Here is a 26,412-nt window from a genome sequence, read left to right as displayed (position 1 = left end):
TGAAGTTAACATCAAGCAGTCCCTAAATCCTCCTCTGAATTCAGAAATGCATCCTCACGTGGTGCCGTGGAGGCCCAGACATCCAGAGTAAGACGTTTACGGCAGCTTCTTTGCTGGGAAGACAGTTCCTCCCTTCGCTACCATGTACCAGCAAGACTTTTTTTATTTTTTTTTTTTTTAATCGTAGACTACATCAGAGTTTTTCCTCTCTTGCTTGGTTTTGTTGGTTGGATTTCAGGGAACTTGCCAGTGCAAGGTTATCAGAAAAGCTTTTCTAAGCTTATTGACATGATGCTGAGGGACAGGTCAACATGAGGTTATCATTTCAGCCCTTCCACATTGGTTGGTCTAACGGCAAAGCAGAGGACTCCACCAAGTTAGTTTCTGGACCTTGGGACCTCTAGGTAGATCTTTGCTTGTTGGCTCAGTCGCTGCTGCTGTCTGCATGTCAAAACAGACTGGCACAGATTATGGGCTCAGCTGCATCAGTTTCCCAGAAGAGCAGGTCATTTCTGAAACAGCTGGATTTCTCAGGAGATGCAGGCAGTCTGCACACAAGGACACAGGGCTATGGGCACTTTGCCTCTTGGTACGGTGAAGATGACAGTGGGCATGTGTGGGCAGGATTCCCAGAGAACTCATCTCCAGGCAGGCACCAGAAGGAGCCTCAGTATTTCAAACAACATCCACCAACCTTTGATGGGAAGCTCACAGCCAGATGTTCAATTTGCAGTATGTGCATCATGTGCTTTTGAAAATCTGACCTTTCTGGGTTTAATGGGTTTTTCACAAAGAAATGAAGCAGAGGACAAAAGGAGAGCAGTCAGAAAATGGTTTTGTTTCAAGCAAAGATACAGAAAAATGTGAACTTTCCAAAGCTGCTGACATTTGCCAAATTGCAGTGGGAAGAATGAAGTGCGGGGACTAAGCCTGGCTCCTTCCTCCAGCATTACAATTACAAAAAAATCATTCCTGTTTCTCACCATTCTCTTTCTGTAGCTGTAATTTCTTTATTGCTGATATTTTCCTGTGACTTTAACTGGAGCGCTACTTCGCCAGCAACACACAGCTTCCAAAACTCTGTGACGCTGGGCTTTGAGACTGCCGCAAAATCCATGTCAGAGGAATGATGAGCGTTATCACTAGGGACTTTGCATTTTTAATCAAGGAGCAGAGCTCATACTGAAGGGGAAGCTCTGGCCAAGCCACGAGTGCAGCCTGCCTGCCTTTGGGACCTGGGTTTTGGAGGTGAGCTTAATTTTATCGTTATTAATTTCTGCAGAATCTGTACCTGCTGCTCTGGAATGGAGGGGCTGGTACCTCAAACTCACACTCCAGTAAAAGTAGCAGAACTTACCCATTTTTGCAAAGACTACAAAGACAAGCCATGCCCACTCGGTGCTCCTGGACTGCTCAATGCACTCAGCCAGCATTTGCAAAATAAAGGTAAAGATGTGCTATGCCACCATCCTTTCCTCAAAAAAAAGGCTGCTGAGAAACTACTCAATAATTAATGCAGTCTCTTAACTCCACTTAACTCGTATCGTTAATATTTACAGCCAAGAAAAGACAGGTTGTGGAGCGGAGCCATGCAGAGACCAGACAACCTGGGCCAGGGAAGCTTTCCTGGCTCCACGCTGGGATGCACAAACCTGGACACGAGTGCTCAGCAAACACAGCCCATGCTCAGCCCACCACCGAAACACAGACCTGGGTCCAGAGGTCCTGCAGGGAGCAGGACCCGTGGATCCAAGAGGCCGTGCCCCAAAACACATCTCCCAGAGCAGGGGGCCCTTTGCGTACCAGCCACTGGCAAAGGGGCCTCAGTATCAGAGGGCTCTGGAAAAGCTTAACAGGGTGGTCAGGAAGGGGGAAGAAAGCAGCCACAGTTATTGCATCTTTTTTTATCACTACCCAGCTCGCACGTTGTCATTGGAAGCAAAGACCTTTCCCCCAGCGCCTGGTTTTCATGTTAAAGGTTTAACATCAGCAGAATAAATCAATGGCTATTAGACTACCGGAGAGTGTTAAGGTCAGCTAAATTAATCCAGTCCAAGGGCTTTAAAATTTCATAGCAATGCTTTTTTGGATCCATTCCCTTGGCTGTAGCACACCGGGGACACGACTCCCCATGCAAACCAGGGCAGAGTGATCCAGCCGCACGCTCCTCTGTGTCTCGCAGGCGGCAGGAGTGTCAGGGAAAACACCCACCCCCCAACCCCGGCATGATTGCAGGGAATACGGCAGGAGCAGCTGTAACCCTTTGGAGACAGGTGATACCAGTATGTAAAGTGTGTGAAACGTCTGATAACCTGGAGCCGCAGCAACACAGAGGTTTATGATGACAGTATCTCCTGCACCGTGGTAAGGGATGTGATGAATATCCTGTAGCTACTTCTACTTGCAACGCACACCAGATTTACAGCCTTATCTCCAGACATCCCTCCAAGGAGACAAGCTCTGTCCCCTGTGGAAGGACAGCCCCTGTCTCTCCTCCTCCTCTCCCATCAGCTCCTTCCCTGGCACCAAGACCCCATTAAGAGCTACAGCCCAGGCTGTTATCCCACCTGCCCTCCAGCTCAACTTTTTATTAGACCAGATACCCCCCCACAGCCCATCAATCCAGAGCAAATCCAGCTATGTGCCACCCCAGCTGCACTGTTTGCCCTTGCAGGGGACCAGCACAAGGTCAAGGTCACCCCCCAGCCCCTGCTCCCCTCTTCTACGTTATTTTCAGACGTGCAGCTCTTGCTCCCCGAGGCACCGACTCACTGCTCTGCCTCCCAAACCTCTTGTGCTGGTGTCTGTGCCCACTGTCTGTACCCTCCTTCTGCGTGGTCTTTAGGGAGAGGTGACTTTGGGAGCCCTTCCCTGAACCTCTCCTACCACACTATACACACACATATATATGCACAGACATATATATTTAGATCATTAACTACTTACTGAACCCTCATACCACCCACCCTCCAAGATGTCCCCTGAGGCTCACTTGAATTTTTGCCACAAGGTTTTTAGTTTAGTTTTGTGGATTTATTTTTTTTCTTGTAAACATGAAATACTTCCTGATAAATGACATCCCTGTTTTTATGGCTCTTCCCCTTGTCTCTCATATTTTCCCCATTTACACAACTCTTTCTTTCCCCTCCCCACTGTCCCTAGGCTTTTTATCTTATGCATCATTCATCCCAGCTTACTGTCTTCTTTTAACACAGGCTTCTGGGAGATGCATATCTCCTTGAATTCCTTTTTCTCCTTCTGCCTTGCCCTGATTTGCACTTTCCCATCTCTACAGCTGCCTGCAGTCTTGCTGAGAACACTACATCTGTGGAAGAGCAGAGGGAAGGAGAGCAGCCTCAACGCACCTTTCCCCAAACCTTGGAAAATGTCCATGTGGTTTTAATGACCGAAGCCTGGCCCTGGGATACCCACAGGGAAAAGCCACTGCTTAGCGGTGCCCAACAGCATTAACAGGCAATGGAATGGGACAGGGCAACATGATGGTGTTAAACATGGTAAAACGCAAAGCTAAATTAGCAGGACAGCTGCCAGGCACGTTTTACCAGGCTTTGGGTATGCTCTGATGCTAAGGGAGGATGCTGTGGTGGCTTCACAGCAGTGCTGGTGAGGACACCGTGCCCCCCCACCAATGTGTTGCAGGCAAAGCTCACATCTAAGACCCAGAGTTGGTCTGTTCCCGAGCAGCATCTTTGGGAGCAGCCACTACAGATGCCATCCCTGAACCTGCCAGCTGGATTTTTAACTGGTTCAAACACCCGCAGGCCACCACGGTGTCCTTGGCGTGCCCACCACGGCAGTGTCCATCACAGCAGGTGGTAATATTTCCACCCTGGATATTTCTATTGCATTTCTGCATTGTTTGTCAGTTCTCAGCAGGGGACCAGCCAATGCATGGGCACAGCTCTGGAATAGCTCAGTCCCTCCTCTCCTCTCACCCTTTCCCTGTGCTCCCATTCAAAACCACAGCGCAGGTTTGCCAGAAAACTCAAGTCCTCCTTTGGTGGCATCTGCCACACTTGCTGCATTACAGCTGACAGCTCAACGCACCAGAAGAGTCCCTCAAATTCCCCAAATGTGCTTTTTTCTGAACAAAAATGACAGTCTTGGCTAACATGAACTGAAAGACAAAAGCAAGCGTGGAAGGAAAAGCTTGGAAAGGGATTTCCAGTCGTTTTGTGAAGCCTCTCAGCTTTCAGCAGCTACAGAAGCCTGTAAATATCCCGTCTCATGTTTCTGATACTAATTAAAAGGGTAAAAGCTTCAGAGAACTTACCACCTATACCCAGGGCTGTTAGGAGAGCTCACAGCTGGGGATGTGGCTTCTTGCTGGTGAGAGAGAAACATCAGAGCGACGTCCACGTCCTTTCATGAGGTGCTGGCCCTGGTGACTGCACCAGGTGTTATTCTCCAAAGTGCTCACGCCTGCCAAGCACACGGGATGAGCACATGGGCAGGACTTCTCTATTGGGCCACAAACACACATAAAATTTTACAGGCAGAACATGGCAAACTATTGCTGAGGAGACATAACAGCTTTTCAGATGCTTTTTGCCTGTACTGAACGAATTAATGCAGCAGGTCCCTCCTTCCAGCAACTCCTCTACTTACCTTGTCCAAGCAAGTCCATACCTCTTGAGCCTTGCAGAGCTGATACATAAGCATGACATGGCTTTAAACCTTTCCTTAGGGTAAGATGTTTAGAGCCACTGCTGACCCGCCAAAGCAGAGTCATCAGGAACCCACTGTGGCCATGGGTGCTGTGGAGCAGAAGCAGGGCTGAACCAGGGAAAATCATCCATGAAGTCAGAGCTGGACATGGGGCAGCCTTATGGCAAACCACCACTGGAGACCTTGGGGTGCTGGACCTTCACAAGGGTGGAGAGACACACAGGCGAGATGCTTCTGGAGGCAAACATGGCCATATGTGATTGCAATTCCCATGGTCTTTGTGGATCAGAAACGCTTGGGTTCATCCCAAGGCAACACTGTTAGGCTCTACCCGAGGCTTGACGTTCCACCGAAGGAGATGGGACCCATCCAGCTGTTTCAAAGCACATCTCAGGAGAAAAGCAGAGGTGAGCAGCCATAACAAAGCACACAGGGATTGCTCCGAGACCCTGGCCAGGGGTCGATCCCACCTGGAGCTCACTTCTGTATCCAAGTACAGGGTGCACAACTGAGCAGGACCCCGGGCAGGTGATCAGCTCATGGTTCCCTTACTCAGCATTTGCAAAGTGCAGTTCACTTCTGAGAGGATTTCAGAGTAAGCTCTTTAAGTAACAAAGCAAGATTTCTCTTTTAAACCTCTGTTTAATCACATAATCCTGAGGGAAGACCTCTCCTCCCCTTGGGGAAAGAAAGAGAAGTAGGTTTGCTGAGGAAGACATAATTACTTTATCCCCATATAATTGGATTATATTTGCTGATTAAATATAGAAATCCTTGGGGAAAGTTTGATTTTTGATAACAATTTAGAGATCTTTAAGAAAAAACAGATATCTCAAAAAAAAAAAAAAACCAGGAAGAGCCAATGAAGAGGCTGGAAGAAAAAAAAATGGTCATCTTCTGGTGGCTTTGTGGTGCAAGAAGCAGAGCATGTTTTACCTTCACTGCAGGAAGAACTCATGATGACTCCAGTTATCATCCAATGTAGCAAGGAGCTAAACCATCCCCGAAACCTGGCTGGTTGTGGTGGGAACTGGAGGGGCTCAGTACCAGGGAGGCTGCCATTTTGGTTGACCCATGGCAAAGCTCAGCTCTTAGTAAGTTCACCAGATATTTTGGGTTGGCTGGTACCTCCAGAGGTCTCCAGCTCAACCTTCTCCTCAAACATGATCAGCTATGGTCACACCAGGTTGCTCATGGCTTTATCCAGGTGGGTCTTAAAACCTTCCAAGGATGGAGGTAGCACAGCCACACTGAGCCAGAGCTTCACCTCCACCCCAACACAGGAGGCTGCGACACTCCCATCTCCCAATGTCAGGGCTGCTGGGAATGGAGTAGCTGCAACTACTCTGTGTGCACATGCAAAGCCTGATGCACAAGGAGGCTTTGATCACCAGGGCCTCCAGGCACACAGAAACACGGAGAATGAGGACCACAAAGCCCAGCCAGCACAGCCACGTGGGGAAGCGTGTGTCACTGATGGCAGCAAAGTGCTTTGAAGACTTTAGATGGAAGATATGAAACATCAAAAACCCCCACATTATGCTATCAAAGCAATAGTGAGGCAAATCTGGAAACAGCCTAGAAAATATTAAATATTATTAATATAAAATATTATTGAATACCTAAACCATATTAAGTCTCATTTTCTGTCTCAGACTCCTGATTTTTCTATGAATCTTTCTGAGTTTACTCAGCACTACTTATATTTAATGTGATTTCAGCACTTATATACAAAGGAAACAGCTTATGCGAGTTTGAAATTCATTTCTTATGTGGAGCAGTTGACCGCTGCCAGTGTTCCTGCAGAACTGATCCTCCATCCATCCGTTAAAATTTAGAATCTCAGTCTACAGAGTTGTTAAGATAGCGCGAAAAACACACCACTGGTAGCTGCTTTTTATAGGACTCTGAGACCATAAATGGTGATACAAATAGCAGTATTTGCACAAGTTTTGTGGGCATTTAATGATAATGAATGTTGGGCCATCGCACATCATACCCAAGAAAGGAACACGCAAACGTGTTTTGGTTGTGAGCCCACACCGCGGCATCACACCAGTGCATCTCCTGCAACAAGGACAGCCAGGCATCGGGACCACTTTGTAAGGGCTCCGTGGAGGAAGACAGCTGCAAGGAAATCCCAGAAGATTTCCCCAGAGCCACGTCCTCTGCTGTCGTGACTTGCCCAGGTGATCCCTGCAAAACCTCTTCCCTCTTCTCACTGCAAGCCAGGTGGCAGTGATGGCCAGCAAAGAGGCACTGGGGACAGCCGTGCCTGGCAGCGTGGGACCAGGATGGGGTGTGAGCAGTGGCCAGTGCCCAGCACCTTTCCATGGTGGCCCTCCAGAGTGGTGGTTCCCAGAACATCACCTCCCCAGCACTCCCAGTCCACTCTGCAGACATCCAGATCTCTTTCAGAGACAAGACTTCGAAGACTTGAGTGACTGAAGCCACTTTGGTGCCAGGTTTGTGTTAACAGTCTCACCACAAAGTGATGGCTCAGCTCCTGGGTAACCCAGGACCCCCAGCTCCCCTTCAGCGACAGAGATGGCTGCAGCGCTGCACCAACATCATCCCACCCACGGCCTCAACGAGCCCCGTTAGGAAAACCTGCACAGCATCGTTCACAGCAGATGTCAAACAGGGCCTTTGAAGAGATCAGAGTTTTACAAGGATTGTTCAAAGGGGTCTCCCCGTGTTCGCCGTTTAGTCTTGGGAGGAAGAGAAACACAAACCCAAGACATCTGCTGCACGGGTGTACACAGACAGCTGGGGTAAGGCACCAGCCTTGGTCAGCAAACACTTCCCATCCCCCGGTACCCAAATTAACCCCCCACATCCGCTGCAAGCAGGGAAGCCCCTGCCCCATCACTCTGCTCTCTGCTGCGGTCACCTTGGTGTGTGCTGACAAAGCCTCCTCCAAAGGCAGCTCAGCGCACCGCGGGGTGCGAGGCTGCCAACACAGACAGAAAATCTACTGACCCTTCCTCAATCTGAAGAGACTGACTATAAAAATAACATGAAAACCAGGTTTAAAAAAACCCAACCACCCGAGACCACTTCATAAAGTCACAGCTGGCTGTACAGAGCTCGTTTGTTTTTTTTACTGAAGCTTCACAGGATTACAATTACAAACAATCATCAGTTTGATGCACTTGGTTATTAGAATATTAGCAGGAAACATACCTGAGACAGGCTGGCCAGAATGAAGTTAGGAAAGAAACACTCACCTACAAATTATTGTCTGAAACTCAAGCTTTCAACATAAACATTGGCAACTTTGCCTTATTTTTTTTCACTCAAAATATTGCCAGCATTGATGTGTTGCCAGACCCGGAATTTGGGCCAGGTTTTGGGAAAAAACATGCAGTTTGGCATGCTTGGGCTTTCCTGTGCCTGGTCTGAGGTCGGAGTCCTTAAAGCCGCACCAGCTGGTGGTACGTCAGGTTGGGCACGCGAGTGCAGGCAGGGAACCTCAGCCCAAGAGCCTGGCTGCTGCCGAGGCAAGGGGGATGCAGGCAGGAGAAGCCCCCGCCGCCACAGGGGAGGCTGAAGCATCGCTGGGGGCTCTCAGCATCCTTTGGGGCAACCGCTCACAGCCAGGAAGGGAACAGCCAGAGCCTGACTTTGCAATTGCTTTTCTACGGCAAAGCGGAGAGCGCGAGCGCCCAGATGGGGCAGAGGAAGGACCAGCAGGATGAGAGGAAGCCGTGCCAGAGGTGGGAGGGATAAATGAGAGCTTAAACACAGTAATATACATACATATTTTGAAACACAGTAATATATATACATATTTTGCAACACAGTAACATATATATACACACATATTTTGCCTTTTCTGGGAAGTCAGCGTGTGCTTCTGGGAGCTCCTGCCCAACCCGTCCCAGAGCACCAAGGTCATCCGTCCCCCCCGCAGCGCATCTGCCAGCGTGCCAAGCTTTAATGGAGGAAAATGAAGGATTCAGGCAACAGGAGATGCAGGATGAGTAACAGGCTGTTCCTCTCAGCTCAGGGGTTTCTCGGCTGCACCACAGCCCCCAGGGAACTGGCCCATGCTGGGGCTGCCAGCAGAGATGATTTTTCAGCCCCTGAGAGGCCAGAGCAGATCTCAAAATGCTCCCAACATTCCTTTTTTCCTTTGTTCTTGAAATTATAAGATTAATTTTGCTAGCATTGTAAAGCACCAGAGCAATTGTTGCTCTGTTTCCCAGCTGTTTCCCAGCAGGTTTCCTACCCACCGCCTGCCAGGATTCATTTGCCACCTCTAACCCCACCACCAGGTGTGGGGTGCACCCTCCCCATCTGCCTCCAGCACAGCTTGGTCTGGCAGGGCAGAGCTGCCAGCAGCCCTCCCCTCATGGGTGCCCAAGAAACATGGCCAGGGGACCTCAGAGCAATAGTCACCACTAACCCCACCAGCACTGCGTCCAGTGCAGCACCACATCCCCATCCCTGGTCCCACCAGGCTGCAAAACTCACCTTGACCACCATCCACAGGCAGGTACATCCTTCAGCATCAACTTCCCCATGCTCAAGGATCTACCTTTGAAGCTTAAAACCAACCTCCTTCCATTTGGGCAGCCCCAGTGGCTTTTATAACCTTCCCAAGTGCCCTGCCTGAGTCCTTCCCTCCTGCTGTCCTAACAGCAAACCAGATCCACCTGCAGAGAAATCACCTGCTGCTGATTTTCCTCTTCCAGAGCCCTTTGCTAGCCGTGTTGCTGCTTCCACACAGCAGTGTAGCTCTCATGGCTGTGGGAAATACTCTGTTAACACTGACGTGGGAGAGCACAAAATGCAGAAAGTGGAGGTTTTATGCAAATAACTACAGGGACTGAATGGGTTTTGCTGTTGGCCGTGCCCACCTTTACTGCAGTGCATGAGGACGCAGGTGGAGATGGATGCATTTGCAGCACAGGTGGAGATGGATGCTCGCTGCTGCTCTCCAGAAGCATCCTCGAGGAGCTGTGCTGGGCTGCTGGGGAAGCAGCAAACACCTTGAAACCATGGATAAACACATCTCCTCTTCCCATAGATTTTGTATTACCGGCTGCCAAAGGTGTGTGTATCCCTGGAGTTTGGGCTAAGCGTGGATCTCCCATACCTGGCAAGCACTGTGGGAGCACCAAACATGATGCTTCCAGCCATGCACACCACCCTTGCTGTGAGTCTTCCCAAAATCTTTAGGAAAGTATAAAGAAGGAAAAACAGGTAAAGAAGGGAAAACGTGGGAATAACCTGTTCTTAAGCCCCAGCACGGCATGCAGCAGAGCGCTGGCAAGCCCTGCTCGCCTGAGGAGGTCCTGCCTGCCATGGTGTGATCCGAGCCGGCCATCCCAGCAGGGAGGACTATGGGACCCAACTCTGATTTACTGTTTTTACATTTTCCCTTTTAAAATAACATCTCGCTCCCTTTAGATAGGCCCAAGATGAGCACAGCATCACGGGCTGGCAGCCTGACAGCAGGCACAGCCAGGGCAGGGAGCTGTGCTCTGTCCCTGCTGAGACCCCAGCCAGATGTTATCCCTCATTTTATTAAGTGAAACTTTCTGCTTTCTTACAGGGCTGTTGAAAAACCACATCATGTCCACTCCTTGTCTTTAAGCTCACATTAACCACCCCATTTGGGCTGGCGGGACCTGTCCCATCCTCTTCCCAAGGGCAGAGACAGACCCGAAGGGAGTGAAGGGGAAAAATGTGTCGCCATCCACTCTCCAGCCATAACCCCCTTTGCAGAGAGCTCCAGGACCAGAGGAAACTCAGGGACAAGGTGATCCCCCATCCTCGAGGAGGGCTTTGCCCCAAGCATGGTCCCTTTTTGCAAGGTGAGCCCCCAAACCAGTGCAGACTTCATCACGGAGGGGCCACCTCCATGAAATGAGCAAGTTGGTTTAATTACAGGGAATTTGAGCAACCAGCTTCGTCCCTGACATTTTAAAAGTAACCACAAATGCGTTGAAGGAAAGGTGGCGATTGCCTTGGCACACTCCTCCAAGCAATGCATGGTGCCTGCAGCAAAGGAAGCGATGACATTGATTTTAGCTCCATGTCTTCACACGGTGAGTTACACAACCACACGCCGAGGCTACGCGGCTCCTCATGTGGTCTCTGTTCCAGCAGTATTTGTTGTGGCCAGGAGACATTTATCATCGCTTCCTCAAACCAGGAGGCATGGCTTGGTGCTTCATTTTGAGCAGCTTTGATGTCATTCTCCCAACCCCTGAGATTTTTCATTCTTATTTTCTCCCCGTCTTGCCGAGGAGGGCAGGTGAGTGAGCGGCTGGGTGGGCACCTGGCAGCCAACCAAGGTCAACTCACCACACACATCCACGCACGCTCGCTCCTTTCCGAGCGGGCATTTGCAGACCCTCCAGAAACCGTGTGGTCCCAGGGTACAAGGACAGCGGGCAGCGCGGCACTGCAGACAGTGGCTTTTGTGCCACCATGTCCTCAAGGGCTCCACTTGGCCGTTGCCTGGGGCCATGCATGCAGCTGCATGACACCACCCTGAGATGTCACGAGTGCGCCTGGGCTCGGAGACCTCAACAGGAATGGAGATCGCCAGCTCCATCCCCCATCCCTCCGAGTGAGGCTTGACTCGAAAAAGCTGGATAATAACTTCAGTTTCTGTGGCCTTGCTTTCTCACTGCTGTTTCTCTGTGGTGTTTAGCAGCTTTTGTAGCTTATTTGTTTAAAGAAACCAACAAGCTTTGTTGTGAGCAGACGTTGGGAGAGCAGCAGCGCAGGTCTTTCGGCACTACCCACATAAGCTGAGCAGAGCTCAGAGCAGCTTTTCTTGTAATGCTGTAAGCCTGGTGACAAAGAACAATAATTTATTATTAGCGTGCTAATGCCACGATCCAGCGTTTCACAGCCTCAGCTCCTGCCTGCAGAGCTCACCACTGGTCTCCCTTCTGAATTAATCTGGAGAGTAGATTTCCATAATGTGTGGACGATATATTGTATCATTCATGGGGTGGCCTGCTGGAGGAGATTGAAGCATGCTAGAAATCCCTCCGGGAACATCACGTTGTGCTGAAATAGCCACGCAGCAGCAATCCCACGCAAAGGTTCCGAGGCAGATCTTTATTTATTAGCTCCCTCGCAAGGACCACGTAGCCTGAGTGCAACAGAACCCACCGTCACCACATGCTGGAGAGGACAACGCTGATAGAACCTGTATCACCCCGACGCTGCCAGCACAGCCCACGCTGGCAGATGCCCCACCAGCCCCTGACAAGGTTTGACCATGTCGAGGGGTCAAAACAGACCTTGGCATGCAGCGGTTCACAGGCAGAGGGCTGGGTTAATCAGAAATAGAAAAGATGAGTTAAGGTTTTACATGCCCAGCCTGCACCTGGACAAGAGAAGAAAAAAAAAAAAAAAAGAGAAAAGTCCAAGTTAAACCCACAGGCTCAGAAAAACGTGTCTTCACTTCTCTGGCTTGCAGCCATAGAGATCGGAGCCGGCGACGGATGCCTGGGAAGAGCCGTTCCCAGTCCAGAGGGGCTGACGTGAGGATGGGAGCCCCCAGCTCCCCAAAACCTGGAGGGCACCTTGAGGTGCCATCAGTGCCCATCCCCTGAGTGGAAGGGGAAAGCAGAATCTGAAGCCAAAGACTTGTCCCAAAGTGGCAAATAGCAACTGTAAGCCACAACTAATTGTTATTATTTTATTATTTATTGTTTCATTGTATTGTTGTTCTTAATTAGCCTATTTTCATATGAAAAAAAGAACTTGCATGATCCTTAAATGATATATAAACTGTAATTTTTATTTTAAAAAAACTCAAGGAGCTTTATTTCACTCCCTCACAGGGAAGGGGAGGTGCCCAAGCCATGGCAGGGGCACGGCACGATGGGAAGCATCGTCTGTGACAGAGCCAGACCCCCAGCTCGGCATGAAATGCCTCTTCTGATGATGCTTGCTTCAAAGCAAGCAGTCAATTTGCAAATATCACCCTTAAATCAGATTTTTATTTGCATCACATTGTCCGTAAGCACAATTTGAGGGATGGAATAAACATGGAATTACTGGGGGCATCTTTGCCCATGCTAAGTACGTGTGTCTCAATGAAATAAAGTGCTGGTGGGTCTGTTCTTGTATTTGTGGATGGGATTCCTACGGATCTTGCCTTTTATTGAAAATAAACACCAAATGAACATATTTCTGAAAACCCTAAAGCTGCTCCTCCCCAGGAAAGGATGGGTGCGTGGGCCACAGCAGGGTGGGGAGATGGGGAAAAGAGCGATATTTTACCATCATCTTGCTCGGCAGCTGCACCGGGAGGGTTTTGAGCAGGACCACAGGACCTGACCTGAAAAAAAAGGCTGAAATTTCTGCACTTAGGAGCCCTGCAACCTCCTGAACGTCCGGGACGCCCCGTCCCTCCTGCGCTGCCAAAGCATCGGGGCCAAATACAGCCAGAGAGGGAATTAACGGCTGTGGGGAGGGAATGAGTAAAACTTGGATTAAGCAAAGATTTAGAAGCAAGTGGATGGGTGTTATACCACATACCTAAGCAGGGAAGGCAGGAACTGGTGACAGCACAGGGTGCAGGCAGCTGTGCAGGCAGCGGGGCTGCCTGCGATGCCGGTGGCTCCATGCAAACTTCCCTGAGGGCTCTCCGTCCCCCAGCACCGGTGGCTTTTTGGTTTTTGGAGAAAGAAGTGGAGATATCGATGCTAAGGCTGGGGAAGGAAGGCAGCGCTGCCTCTCTGCCAGCTCCGCCAAGGGTGTGAGATGCTACAGGTGACGCATCAACTGCCTGAAGGCATCATTCTTCCCAACAGAAATTCATGGCTGGGACATAGCAACACCACAAGGTGCAACAAGCCCATTTCACTGCAAAACTTCACAGCCAGGTCCCGTCTTCGTGTTTACGGGGAAACCAACCTGCCAGCGGGGTTTTACCTGCCGTCCTCCCCCAGCCCAGCTGGAGGAGAAATTACCAGTTGCTGAAAAGAGCTCAGCAGCTCGGGGGGCTGCGGATAATTTGACAAACGGCTTCACATTTCCTGGGGCAAGCCACCACACTGGCTGTGGCATTTAACAGCTAATTATTCATGTATTCGATGCTTTCTCTCTGTTTTCCAAATAACATGTATTTAGCGCTAAGATGATTTAAACAGCTGATCTAATCTGAGCCCCTGGCAAAGAGGACGAAATTTAGCGAGGCAGCAGTGGTTTAAGCTCCCAGATGGCTGCCCCAGAGGTGAGGATTATGTTATTATCGGCATCCGGAAAAAATCCCAGCGATAGGAAAGGCGTATGGCGATGCGGTGGCAGGATGGAAGTGATGGAGCTGGCGAATGGACACATCCCTGGTCCCCCATGGCCACCTGGCCGGGATGGCCAAAGGCTTCCAACCCACCCAGCAAACAAGGGACTAGTCCTCAGCTGGTTTAGGGAGCTGAACCGGCTCACACTTAGGCAAGCCAGGCTCCATCGGAGCAAAAACACGGCACCATATTTTGGAGGATTTCTCCCATCAGCATTCAACCACAATTTTTTTCCAAGCAATTGCTGCTGTTCTGAATTTTTTCAAGTTTCTTTTTTGGCTGGAATGATTTCTTGCAAGGCTTCTCATTGATTTTGATCTATTCTGAATGGGATTGTGGGTTTTTTTGGTTTAGAAAGTTTAATTCCAAAGATGCCACCAGTCACCGTGCAATGGGGGAGCCGGGGCTGTCCCGTGGGTTCCCATGGCCAGGATGTCCCGGCAGCGAGCACCCACCCACCGTCCTGGCAGCTGACCCACAGGCTTGAGCCCACCCTGAAATGAGCTGGGGAAGAATGCAAAAATACCAAATCATTGAAGCAGAAATGGTCCACGAGGAAAGACCCTACCCAGCTCTTCTTCCAGTTCAAACGTTCATTTTTAGGTTGTGAAACCCTTGAAAAGATTCCCACTTCATTCAAAAGAACAGTTTATTTAAAAAAAAGAACCTTTATTTACTTTGTTGCTTAAAAAAAAGTTCAAAATACATGAAGGTAAAGAAAAGTTTAGGAGAAAACTAAATATCATGGAAAATGAGAACTGAGCTTTTTATCTTTTCTTGGAAAGCTTGGATCCCCAGGCCAGCGCGATTGCTCCCGGCTCCTCTCTGACCTGGACCACGCCAGCACAACCAGGATGAGGGATTAGCTGCTATAGCTTGTTCCTGCCGTAACAAACCCTCCTGTACTGGAGATCCAGCAATTTTTGGCATCTTCTGTGTTGCATCCCCCCAAAATTTCCCAGCAGAAGTGGGGATCCCTATGCAGGAATGCTGTCCCCAGTGCAGGGCTGCATCTTCGCTACCACTGCGGCATCCTTCGGATCCTGGGAGATCTGTCGTTGGGAATAACCACGTTGGACACTATTAATATGCGTATGGAGCCATGGCCTTGGCAGCCTAAAGATGGAGAGGCTCAGGGACAGAAAAAGAGAAGATGCTCCAGCCCTGGGACAGGGTGTCCCTGGGATGGGATATTCCCAGGCAAGCATCCTCCAGCGAGGCGGCATCAAGTGGCATTGCCAAGCCACCACATCGGGTTTTTGGAGGTATAAAAGGAAAAGGCTGGGTCAGGCAGAGCGATATCCCATCAGGGACACACACGCCAGGTCCCCCTTGGCTGTGAAGGGCGGCACAGGGAACTCTGGCTACGTCAGTCCCTGGGGAGAGGGCAGGGGGTCGGCTGGGAACGGGGGAGAGTCGCAGCCCAGGTGTGGGACCCGGGGGAGAGCACCGAGAACACAGGGCAGGCTTTTGTTAAAAAAAAAAAACAGAAAGGATAAATAGTAGAACTAATAGAAAGCCTGCTGTGACAGTAAATTATTTCCAGTCCAAACAGCAGCTTCTGGGCAAAATGCTTTAAATCGCCAGACTAAATATAACCGTTCCCAGCATCAGCCTCTTTGCATCCCCAGGGCCCTGCCGCGTCTCCGGCCGCCCTCAGCATCAGCAGCTGCAGGACTTGGGGAGCCCTCCCCTGCCCCCCGCCCGGGCACCCCCTGCCCTCTCCCTCCTCTGGCCTCTCTCCACCTGGGCTTCCCCACTTGCAGAAGATGCTGATTTTTAATTTAAACCAGCCATTTGCTCTTGGTGGTGGTTATCCTACCTCTGCCGTTTTTCTGCGACCCTTTCCCAGCATCTCCTGGGATGGGACATCATCTCAGCATCACCTTTCTGGGGATTGCTCACCATGTGGGGCCAACAGGGCTGTGTCAATGGCAGAAAGACCTTTTCCTCCTCAGTCTTTCCAAGTAATAACAGAGGAAGGCTTTGGGATGAAGCGAGAGGCTGGATTTGTCTAAGCACCAGGGAGACAACGCAAGCACGGTGGCCTTGCTCTGGGAAGCTGGAGGACTTGGCCACGTGGGCTTGTGCCCCACACTGGAAGGGGGATGTGGGCACCAGGGATGGGGCAGGTGGTGACAGCCATGAAATCACCCCCACTTCTGCTCTCATTGGCTTCAGTCGTGCCACTGCTCCACAGGTTTTGGGAGTGAAGATTCGGACTGGCCGGGTGATGCCTGGTGTGAGTTCCTGGCCTCCTCCTGAATGTCCCATCACTGCTGGAAACGATTCCCAGGAGCTCCTGCCACCTCCATCCCTGCTGCAGCTTGGCCAGGGAGGGGAGGAGACAGAGACGGAGCCGAGGAGGAGGAGGGGGAGGAACTGGTGAGCTCCTACCTCCAGGAAAGCTCAGCTCCAGGAAAGCAAGAGCTTCCTTTGAAATATTTCCCCAGGATTAATTGCCTCCCCTTCATCACAGCGAGCTGCTAGAGCAGCACATGTTCTCGCTGCTGGGTCAGGTCCCCTCCCGCGGGGCCCACAGCCTTTGCCAACTCCTGGCTCAGTTTGCAGCTGATGAAATAAAAAGATGCCCTTCCTTCAATTAATTCAGATATCTTCTTCCTTTCCCCTCAAGGCACGATAGTGGCTCTAACATCATAAATGATTTAGGAGCGGAGCCAGACGAAGACAAAGCTGATGGATGACAATTCTCTGTTTGGGGGATGTTTTCCTGCTGGAGATTTTTTGGAAACAAATATATTTATCCTCATTCAAAAATGAAACGCAACCCCCATCCCGAATGAGTCACTCTGTGAGTCAGGGCACTACGGCCGGACAGAGCCCGCAGCGTGACAAGGAGGGATGCCAGCCCGTGCCGCCCGAGGATGAGCCAGACCAGGCAGAGGAGCTGGGCACGAGGCTCCTCAAATGCTCCCTGGCTTTATTAAGTGGTTATTAAAGAATTTTTGCCCATTTTGCCTTTAGGATCGAACCTCCCAAGCCTCCAGGTTGGCTACTGAAGTGACAGGTCCCTCTTTGCTGGAAACGGCACCTGGGATGCAAATCATGACCCAGCTTTGGGCAAAACCCCCCAAACTGGAGGGAGATCTGGCCTTTGGGGGGGCCCTGGGCAGCCCTGGGGGCAAGAAGGAGGATGGAGACCCCCTGCACCCCTGGCATGGACTGCCGGAGGGTCGTTCTGGTCCAGATCGAAACTTATGGAAAATGGGTTGGCGTGACCCAGTTACTGACAAATGTATTTAGAGCGACAGAGCATCACCATTGCAAGAGCACGGGCTGATCCTGAAATCGTGACTTCAGAGAGGTCTTCCCAGATCAGGATCCTTTACCGCTCTCTGGCAGAATAGAAAAGGCCCCATTTAACTAAAGATCACTTTTTTCCGGAGTGCATCCCATATCATTAAAGCTTCCCTGTGAAAAACCTCACAACTTCCAGCCCTCACGAGCATCCCGGCGAGCAGCAATCTATTTTAAATCTAAAAGAAGCAATTTCAGGTGAGGCATGAAATGCTGCAGCGGGAGAGCAAGTTAAAAACCCCTCCCAGCAGAAACAAAGCTCCCCAGGCCCAGCACACCCCGAGAACGATCCCCACGATCACCTGCAGACGGCTGGAGCTACAGCAGCAACCCACGCCGGCTGCTGGGTCTTCAATTTAGCGCGTCCCCGAAATAGCTGTAGATGGTGATTTGTATAAATTGTACCACTGAAAGCTACTTGTGTAAGGTGATTGTTTTCGGATACGTGCGTTGAAAGATTTGCTTTAAGCGCAAGGCAATTCAAGTGTAATTGCAGGAGCAAATCCTGCCCAAATTGCTCTCGGAGCAGCTTCCAGATGTCACATGGAGCCAGGAGACCCAGGCGGGCAGGATGTGGCCCTGGTTACCACTGGCCTGGTGTTTGGGGCTGCGTTTTCCCTCTAGTCGCCAAGCAGGGGTGTGGAGGGTTGACCCTGGCTGGGGCCAGGTGCCCACCAGAGCCGCTCTCTCACTCCCCGCATTCACCAAACAGGGGAGAAAAGGCATAACGAAATGCTTGTAGGTCGAGATAAGGACAGGGAGAGATCACTCACTAATTATCGTCACGAGCAAACCAGACTGAACTGAGAGAGGGGATTCATCTGATTTATTACTAGGCAAAACAGAGTAGAGGAATGAGAAATAAAATCAACTCTTAAAACACTTCCCCCCACCCCTCCCATCTTCCCAGGCTCGACTTCACTCCCGGCTTCAACCTTCCCCCCCCTCAGCAGCACAGGGGGACGGGGAGTGGGGGTTACGGTCAGTTCATCTCACGGTGTTTCTGCCGCCTCTTCATCCTCAGGGGGAGGACTCCTCTCATCGTTCCCCTGCTCCAGCATGGAGTCCCTCTCACGGGGTGCAGACCTTCAGGAGCAAACTGCTCCAGCATGGGTCCCCCACGGGGTCACAAGTCCTGCCAGCAAACCTGCCCTGGCGTGGGCTCCCCTCTTCACGGGTCCACAGGTCCTGCCAGGAACTTGCTCCAGCGTGGGCTTCCCATGGGCCGCAGCCTCCTTCAGGTGCCTCCACCTGCTCCGGCGTGGGGTCCTCCACGGGCTGCAGGTGGAATCTCTACACCCCCTCATCCTTCCTCCATGGGCTGCAGGGGGACAGCCTGCCTCACCATGGCCTTCACCACGGGCTGCAGGGGGATCTCTGCTCCTGTGCCTGGAGCTCCTCCTCCCCCTCCATCTGCACTGACCTTGGTGTCTGCAGAGTTTCTTACATCTTCTCACTCCTCTCTCCGGCTGCAAAAGCTCTCTCCAACTGTTTTTTTCCTTCTTAAATATGTTATCACAGAGGCGCTGATTGGCTTGGCCTTGGCCAGCGGCAGGCCCATCTTAGAGCCGGCTGGCATTGGCTCTGTCAGACACAGGGGAAGCTTCTAGCAGCTTCTCACAGAAGCCACCCCTGTAGCCCCCCTGCTACCAAAACCTTGCCATGCAAACCCAACACAAGGGGAAATCATGATTCTTCTAAGACGTCTCAGGTCCCAAACCCCATGGGGATGCCGTGGCATTGGCCTCCGTGCAGGTCACCCACATTGTCCCTCTGCCCTGTCCTCTCCTCCCAGCCCCAGTGGTGGTGGCTCCACCAGCCCCAGGGTTGCAAACCAGGCACCAGCACCCGCCCAGGGCAGACTCACCCCAGAGCACGGTGGGGAGGATCAGAAGGATGGAGGGAGTTTGGGGACGCAGAGGATCAGGAGAAGGATGGAGGGAGTGTGGGGATGCAGGGAGGATCAGTAGAAGGATGGAGGGTGCATGGGGATGCAGAGGATCAGGAGAAGGATGGAGGGCGCGTGGGGATGCAGGGAGGATCAGGAGAAGGATGGAGGGCGCGTGGGGATGCAGGGAGGATCAGGAGAAGGATGGAGGGTGCATGAGGACACAGGAAGGATCAGGGAGAGGCTTCTTACAGTGCCAACGAGTTATTTCGATTGAGCCAAATGGCCTGTGGAGAAGCTCTGTGTAACAGGGACAGCAGCAATTTGTGTCCTGAGGGGGGCTGGGAGAAGAAATAATGCTGATGCCACAGCACAGAGCAGACACAGAGTTTTCTTCAGGGCTCCCCAAGGATTTCCAGGGGAAGGCACTGCCAGGGGTCTATGGAGCATTTCATGTGAAGTGCTAATCACCATGACCACGGCAGCCGTTGAGGGCAGCAGCCCCAAGGCTCCTCTGGCACAGGGGTCATCTCTCCTGGGGCAGCACTGGCTGCGACCGGGGCTCACCATGGACGAGCAATGGATTGAGGTGAACACCAGTGATTTATGGCTGCTTCATCTGTCAGGGGGGCAGGTGCAGGATGGAGGTGTCTGGCCCAGAAACAAGGAGTAGGTGCAGAGGAGCTGGCATCCATCAAGGGGAATATGGTGGGTTATAGTGGACACTAAACACGTTGGTCCAAAACTCCAGCTGTGCTCACGCACAACTGATGCTCCAGGGTGAACTGGAGTCGCACAAAAAGCTCATGCCTTGCCCTTTGCTGCTGATGACCTCAGTTAACCTGACCCAGGTTGGCCATGAGGAGGCAGTGAAATACTTGTGGACCTTTATTTCTTACTTCCCTTCCCTAGGGCTTGGCTCCCGGAAGGGCTCCCCAAGTTCTATGTTTACCAGAGGTCGCACAGAGGAACAAGGATGACAGAAATCCCACAGCTGATCAGAAAACAGTGAAGACCACTACCTAAACACACATCTGGTGGCTTGGGACATGCCCTAGGACAACTGCTTGGGCTGGCAGATGTGAGCCAGGTCTTCCAAGAGTCTTGCAGAGCAGAGCTGGTAGCCGGAGAGGTCTCTGCACCTACTAAACATTTGTATTCAGGTAGCTGCATCTCACCCCTGATATTTTTACTCAAATTGCATTAGTTCTGCAAAATAAGCCCAGAATACAACGGTTTTTAACTCAAACGTGGTCTAACACTGGGAATTTCTGAGAAGTCCCCTTCTCCCCACACCATCCCTCCCATCAGAAGCAGGAGTCAGAGTACAGGTCTCACTAGTAGACGTATATTTTTCTTGTTAACAGCTTCAAATCTTTCAGCGCAGAGCATCTGGGCTTTCCAGAGCCGCTAACCTTCAGCCCAAAGTCCAGACAGGAGTTAAATGGTGTCAAACATGACCAAGAGAATGGAGGAGTGACTGAGCAGAGGTGGGATCACCCCTGGTGAAGCCATGGTGGGAACAGGACAAATCCTTCTCCCCGAGGGGAAAGGAGAGCATCCTTTCCCTAGCCTATTTCTTAAGGAAATCAAATCCCTAAGACTAACCTCCTGTGAGGATTCAGGAGGTATTTTTTGAAAATATGGTCAGGAAAAGAAGAAAAAAGTCATCTTTTCAAGACCTTGCTTGAAGACAGGTGCCCAAGACTGCCCCAAATACACAAAAATCCACAACCAGAGTTTTCAATGCCTTAAGGAATCCATGTCTCTCCTCCACTACTCACTGAACAGCAAAGCGTACCCCCAAGAACAAAAGAAAACATTTTCTGGTGGAAGACAGCAACAAGCAGGTGCCCTCCCAGCTCAGCTCCATACTCGCCAGCTCCCATGAGTGGGGCTGTAAAGAATGAAACGTGGACACCTCTTAATCCAGGAAGCAGCACTAGCAGCCCAGAAGATCAGACCTCACCATGACCACAGCCTGGCTCAACCCTACGGCAGCTCTCCAGACAGGCCACGGCACATGGTGGCCTGGGCACAGGGTCTCACCAGCCTGGCTGGGATGCTGGGCACCCCGAGCTCCAGCAAAGCACCAATGTTATTGTGGCAGGTCTCTGCTGTAGAAAGATGGGCAGATGGCTTGAAAATGTCCTGTCCCTCCCCAGGGCTTGCTGGTGCCACCTGTGTCTTGCTTGGCACTGGCCTGAGGAAGCATGGCAACTTCTTCTCTGCCACCTCCAACCGCCATTCAGCGCTTTGGGGAGAGGAGCCAGGGAGCAGCCTTCCATCGGTCAAGCCCTCTCCATTGGCCATGGATACACGGATGCTCTTCCTTCCCCTCCACGTGTTATCAGGAAAAAAGAAGATATTCTGCAATGTTTGTGCTTTTGATCTCCTTAAAAATCCCTTTAGCATCCCCTCTTACAGTCTCATACAGCAATGACAACAAAGGCACTCTAGGGAAAATTATTTTATTTTCTTTCTTTCTTTAGAAATGCTTTTTACAGTTTAAGAAATGAGGTTCTTTTTAAAAAAATAATCCCAGTCTTGGGAACAGTCCTATCCGCAGTGCCACGGGCGCTGGGCATCGCAGGCTTATGGACCTCGCTGTTGAGGTGGGAGCGTTGTGAACGTCTTTGTCCTGTGCTCCTGGGGTTCAACAGGAGAACAGAAACACTTGGGCATGACTGTGTTTTCTTTCCCACCAGCAGCTGACACCTCTGGGTCTAAATTAAGGCTCCTCGGCTGAAGCCATCGGCAGAGGGGCGGGAGGCTAGCCGGGGAAGTGGTACCCTTGTAGCCTAGTTCAGCCATTTGGCAACTGAAGGCACAGCCGGACACGGGGTCTGCCCCGGGTGTTGGTACACCGATCCTTTGCAACTCGTAGGGGACTGCAGCCGATGTGGTTGTTGCATAAACAGAGAAAGGTCCATCTCTGGCATGTGAAAGTGGGGATTTTCCCAAGAGAAAACCACCCACCCCCCTCTCATTTAAATACCATTTTCTGGCCAGGCTGCAGTACCTCCAGAATGCCAGGCGCGGCCTGGGGTCTCCAAGAGTCCCTGGACCTCGCGCCTAGACATCGCCTCTCCAAACTAAGAGTTGGTTCCTGGACACAACAGATCTCGGACGGATTCAGTTTTCATGTATATTGGATTACCACCTCCGCCCAAGGCAGCAGCAACGCAGTCGACTTGCCCGCGTGGAGTGAAGGAAGCCATCCCCGGCATCTCGGCCACTGGCTCCCCACAGCACGTCCTCACCGTCAGCAGGACGCTGGGCACACGCAGTGGGAGCCTAACGTGGCTTTGGAGGATTATAGGTGGTGCTTAGGGCTGCTGAGGGAGTGGGTAAAACTACTCGGAAAATATTCATGGCCAAATCCGTGAAACTGGAAAATATTTGGAGAGCTATCAGAAATCACAGACGATATTAAGAGCAGTGCCATTACTTACACCATTCCCAAGCTTCAGCTTCTCGGGGTTGGGTCTTTACAGGAATCGGCACTGGTGTTCAAAATACATAAATCTTTGTTACTGTCTGTACAATGATACTTCCAGCAGGGCTCAGGCTTTTAGATCCAGATCCTTCCACGGTCCCACCTGCACAGATCCAGCGAAATCCCCTTGGCACTTTATCCTTACGGATGCAGAACGTTCTGCTGCCGAGCTGGGTGCCAGCAGGTGCCGGGCTCTCCTCGCAGCAGGGCACAGGCGTCAAACGAACGCTCCCTCTCCACATCTGACTCCAAACACTCTCCGCTGTGGAGACCACAGCCGCTGCCTCCCTCATCACGCTGCCAGTTACCATCAATTGCTGGCAGGCACCATTTGTGATTTATCTTGAGACAGAAAGCAATATAAATATTTTCATCCAAGAAGCCCTAACAACAGGAGGGAAAGGTTAAGTAAAGGCTTTACCCTCCTTCTCAATATCAAACATCAGAAAAATCTAAGTGAATAGATTCAAAAATCATTGCTAGCCTGGAAATGGGGACCAAAAAACTCAACAGCCACCTAGCCAGGAGTTGGGTGAGCCCCAGTCTGACCTCAGCACCCAGAGAGGTCTCTTGCTTTGTTCTTCCGCTGGTATCTTACATCTGAGGGATCGAATCCCCTCTCTCTGGACCCAAACAGCGCCCAGCGAGGAGTTTTGGCTGTGTAATCGGCCGCTGTGAAAGTCTTGGACCCACCGCTCCTCTCGTGCTCTTGCACCAGCTCCTGGAAGCGGCCGTAGTTGATCCAGGTGCACCACTCGCCATTGATCTTGAACTGGAAGGAAAAGAAACGTGTTAACGAGCCAGGGAGCAATGAGGAGTACAAAATATCACATTTATGCTAAGACAAGCTGGGTGCATTATTAAATTGGTTACCCAGCTGTTGTCTGTTTTAATTTTCTAGCCACGTTAAGGTCCAGGGTAAAGCCATCCAGAAGCCAATGTGGGATAATTGCTTTAATAAAAAAAAATTAAAAAGAAGTTCAGGTGGACAAATACCCAGAACTTACTGTTCTGAGCCACATTTCATCCCCAGATACAGGATGGCCACTCCTCTTACAGCTTTAGCCATTTAGTGCTGTCTACCAGCAGATAATCTCCTTGAGGGTTTGACTCTTGGGTGCTTCGCTGGACCTGGATCCTACCTCCACCCCACTTGCCCAGGAGGAACGCTTCCCCGGTGCATCCCTAAGCCCACTTCCCAGGCATGCCCGCACTTGCCAGGTGCAATTTATACCTGAAAAACCTTGATTTGAGGAACTGAACGAGCCCTGGAGGAAACGTGTAAATTTGAGAGTGATACCCAGGTACCCTTCGATGAAGGGACCTTTCCAAGGTCAACCAAAGCCCCTGTTTGAGACATGGGACACCAACTCCAGAGCAGCCACAAACTGGTACGGGAGCAACACCAGAGCCATGGGCCGTGGTGGTTGGGATGGATTTGGGTGATTCTCGAAAGGGGCGAGAGGGCTGTGTTGGGGAACGGGGGAAGATAAAAAGGTTTAATGGCATGAATCCTCTTTCCATGTGAGAATTTTAAGAATTGCTTATTTTGACAAGCTGAAGCTGCATTTGTCTAGCAGACCTGCTCTGCTAATTTAGCAACAGCCTTGACTGAATCCTCAATTAGGATTTATCTGAGCTAAGAGCTTATTACGCACTTCATCCAAAAAAAAAAAAATAAAGGAAAAGAAAAAAAAAAAGAGAGGGAAACAGACTGACTCCCTGTTTTTTTCAAAAGCCTGATGGCTATGCATTTAAAATGGCGCTTGACTTTCTGCCCAAGAGCTAAAAGCTTTTTTGGTTGGAAAAACTGCTGACACCTGCAAAACTTTGCAATCAAACATTGCTAATGCTAATCTATTGCTGCCTGCATAATTACAGCGACTTCTTGCAGGAGTCGTCCTCCACACAGAGCAGAGATGTGAGACTGCAGAATCATAACAGCGGGGAACAAGTCTCGCCGTAAATAAACTCGTCCAACGCTCGTTCTTCATGCACTAAGGCGGAGGCCGTGTTTCACCAAGGGGACGTGTCCTTCCCGGTGAGCACGGCAAGTAAAGCAATAGCAGAGGAGACAATGACTCGCCTGTAAAGTGGCAGGTCCCAAACAGGATCCAGGCTCAGGAGACCTGAACTTCCCTCCCAATGCACATGGAGGTGCCAGGTGACAAGTTCACACCATGCGTAACGCTCCCTGCACCCCCAAATTTGATTCACTAACACTCAGCAAATTCTCACACAAATTAAGGGCAAAAAAAACCTCCCCAACCCACAGGATCAAGTAAAGCCTTTAACACACATGGCACCTGGGAGAGTGGTTTAGCACACGAGCTGTCGAGCTTATTCCCACGATGGGCATGGAGCACTCCTAACAGGTCAAATGGGTCCCTACGTAGCCTCGAGGCCAACCAAGAGAAACCTAGCACATAAAGAACAAAAAGGGCATTGAGACTTGAACTCAGCTGAACAGGGAATTCGGTTCCTTGAATTCCCATTTCCTTGAAAACCAGCGGGATGCTCTAATCGCAGGATGGAAGGGGGAGCTCGCAACGAGCTGTTAACCCTTCGGTCAGGAGTGGCTCAGCAAGAGCTCCAAAGCCACAGGGGACACTGGTGCCACCCAGACCAGCTGAAACGAGGGTATGGACTGCAGCCACCGACCCCAACCCTGCCGTAGGTATCTGCCTCTCCAGAATCTTAAAGTTAGAAACCACATGAAAACAGCCTACTATTACCTGCAGAAGACACTGAGAACCAGTTCTGGACTATTTCTGGAAGAAACCCTGCTCAGACCATTGCTGTGCCAAGCCAGTCAATGGTGATGCAGCTTCGCTCACAGCTGGTCTAACTGGCAACAAGTAGGTAAAAACCCACCGTCCTACGAATGGGCTGACATCAGTGCTGGTGCTTCCATCATCCACAGCAGTTCAACACCAGTATAACACTGTCACTGCCCAGCTGAGGGCAGAAGCCATCTACGTACAGGGATGAGAGCCTGACATGAGTTTCTGGGATGCAATGGGATGGGTTCTCTCTTTTTAGAGGCAAACTATTTCCCCCCCCCCCCGCCCGTATCATGCTGTGGCTGTATCTCACCGCATCAGTTGTTCTTCCATGGAGCTGGTGACCTCCGATGAGGCTAGCGACAAGGAAATAAAACTGAAGACCTCCCAACACCAGTTCCAAAAAGTCCCCATCACCTGGAGCTGGGCAGCAAACCGTCAGAGGCCACCAGAGGACGCAGGCAGCGGAGCAAGCCAGGACGCAGCTGACCCGCAGGCAGCGTGCCCAGACCCACCGGCTTTTGGGTTGTAGTCCTGAGCAAGGTGCCACGCCAAGAGGTGGCTTGGAGTGGCCGGAAGGGACCTCTGCCCTCTCGTCCCCTCATCACTAAGTACTACCTACACTTTCCTGGGGATAAAACCCTCCAGGCTTGCACAAACCATGTGCGTTGCTCTGCGTCCTGAACTTCGGCTAGGTCACTACGGTGAGATTTTAAGCTATTTAATTTTGACTCCATCTGAACGTGCAGGTCCTGACAACAGAGTTATTCATGCTGGGAGCCGGCTGCTGCAGACTAAGGTGACAATACCGTTCCCATCAGATCAACCAAAGGAAGGCTGCCTGGGGTTCATTACAAAAGCGGATTAAATAATACTGAATATTTTTAGTGCTGCAACAGCACAGCTACAAAACATGAAAAAATGGGAGCAGTCCTTTAAGTGTGTCATGGAAAG

General features: G+C 50.9%; 1 protein-coding gene across 6 annotated transcripts in view; it reads right to left on the bottom strand.

Moving 5' to 3' along the window:
- Positions 1–21,642: 21,642 nt before the first annotated feature.
- The window catches only part of TYW1B (tRNA-yW synthesizing protein 1 homolog B), a 107,777-nt gene continuing 103,007 nt past the window's right edge, over positions 21,643–26,412 (bottom strand). For 5 of the 6 annotated variants that reach the window (XM_054847796.1, XM_054847799.1, XM_054847800.1 and 2 more), the window contains one exon: positions 21,643–23,447. In XM_054847796.1, coding sequence (XP_054703771.1) covers positions 23,226–23,447 — 222 coding nt within the window. In that variant the 3' untranslated portion in view covers positions 21,643–23,225. Of the gene's footprint in view, positions 23,448–24,883; positions 25,095–26,412 lie in introns of those variants that run through there. The other variant, XM_054847798.1, reaches the window with a different exon arrangement.

This window comes from Grus americana, chromosome 19 (genome assembly GCF_028858705.1).
Source record: "Grus americana isolate bGruAme1 chromosome 19, bGruAme1.mat, whole genome shotgun sequence".
NCBI classification, from domain to species: Eukaryota; Metazoa; Chordata; class Aves; order Gruiformes; family Gruidae; genus Grus; species Grus americana.
Note: the sequence above shows the minus strand (reverse complement) of the source record. Positions and strands in the feature narration are given on the sequence as shown.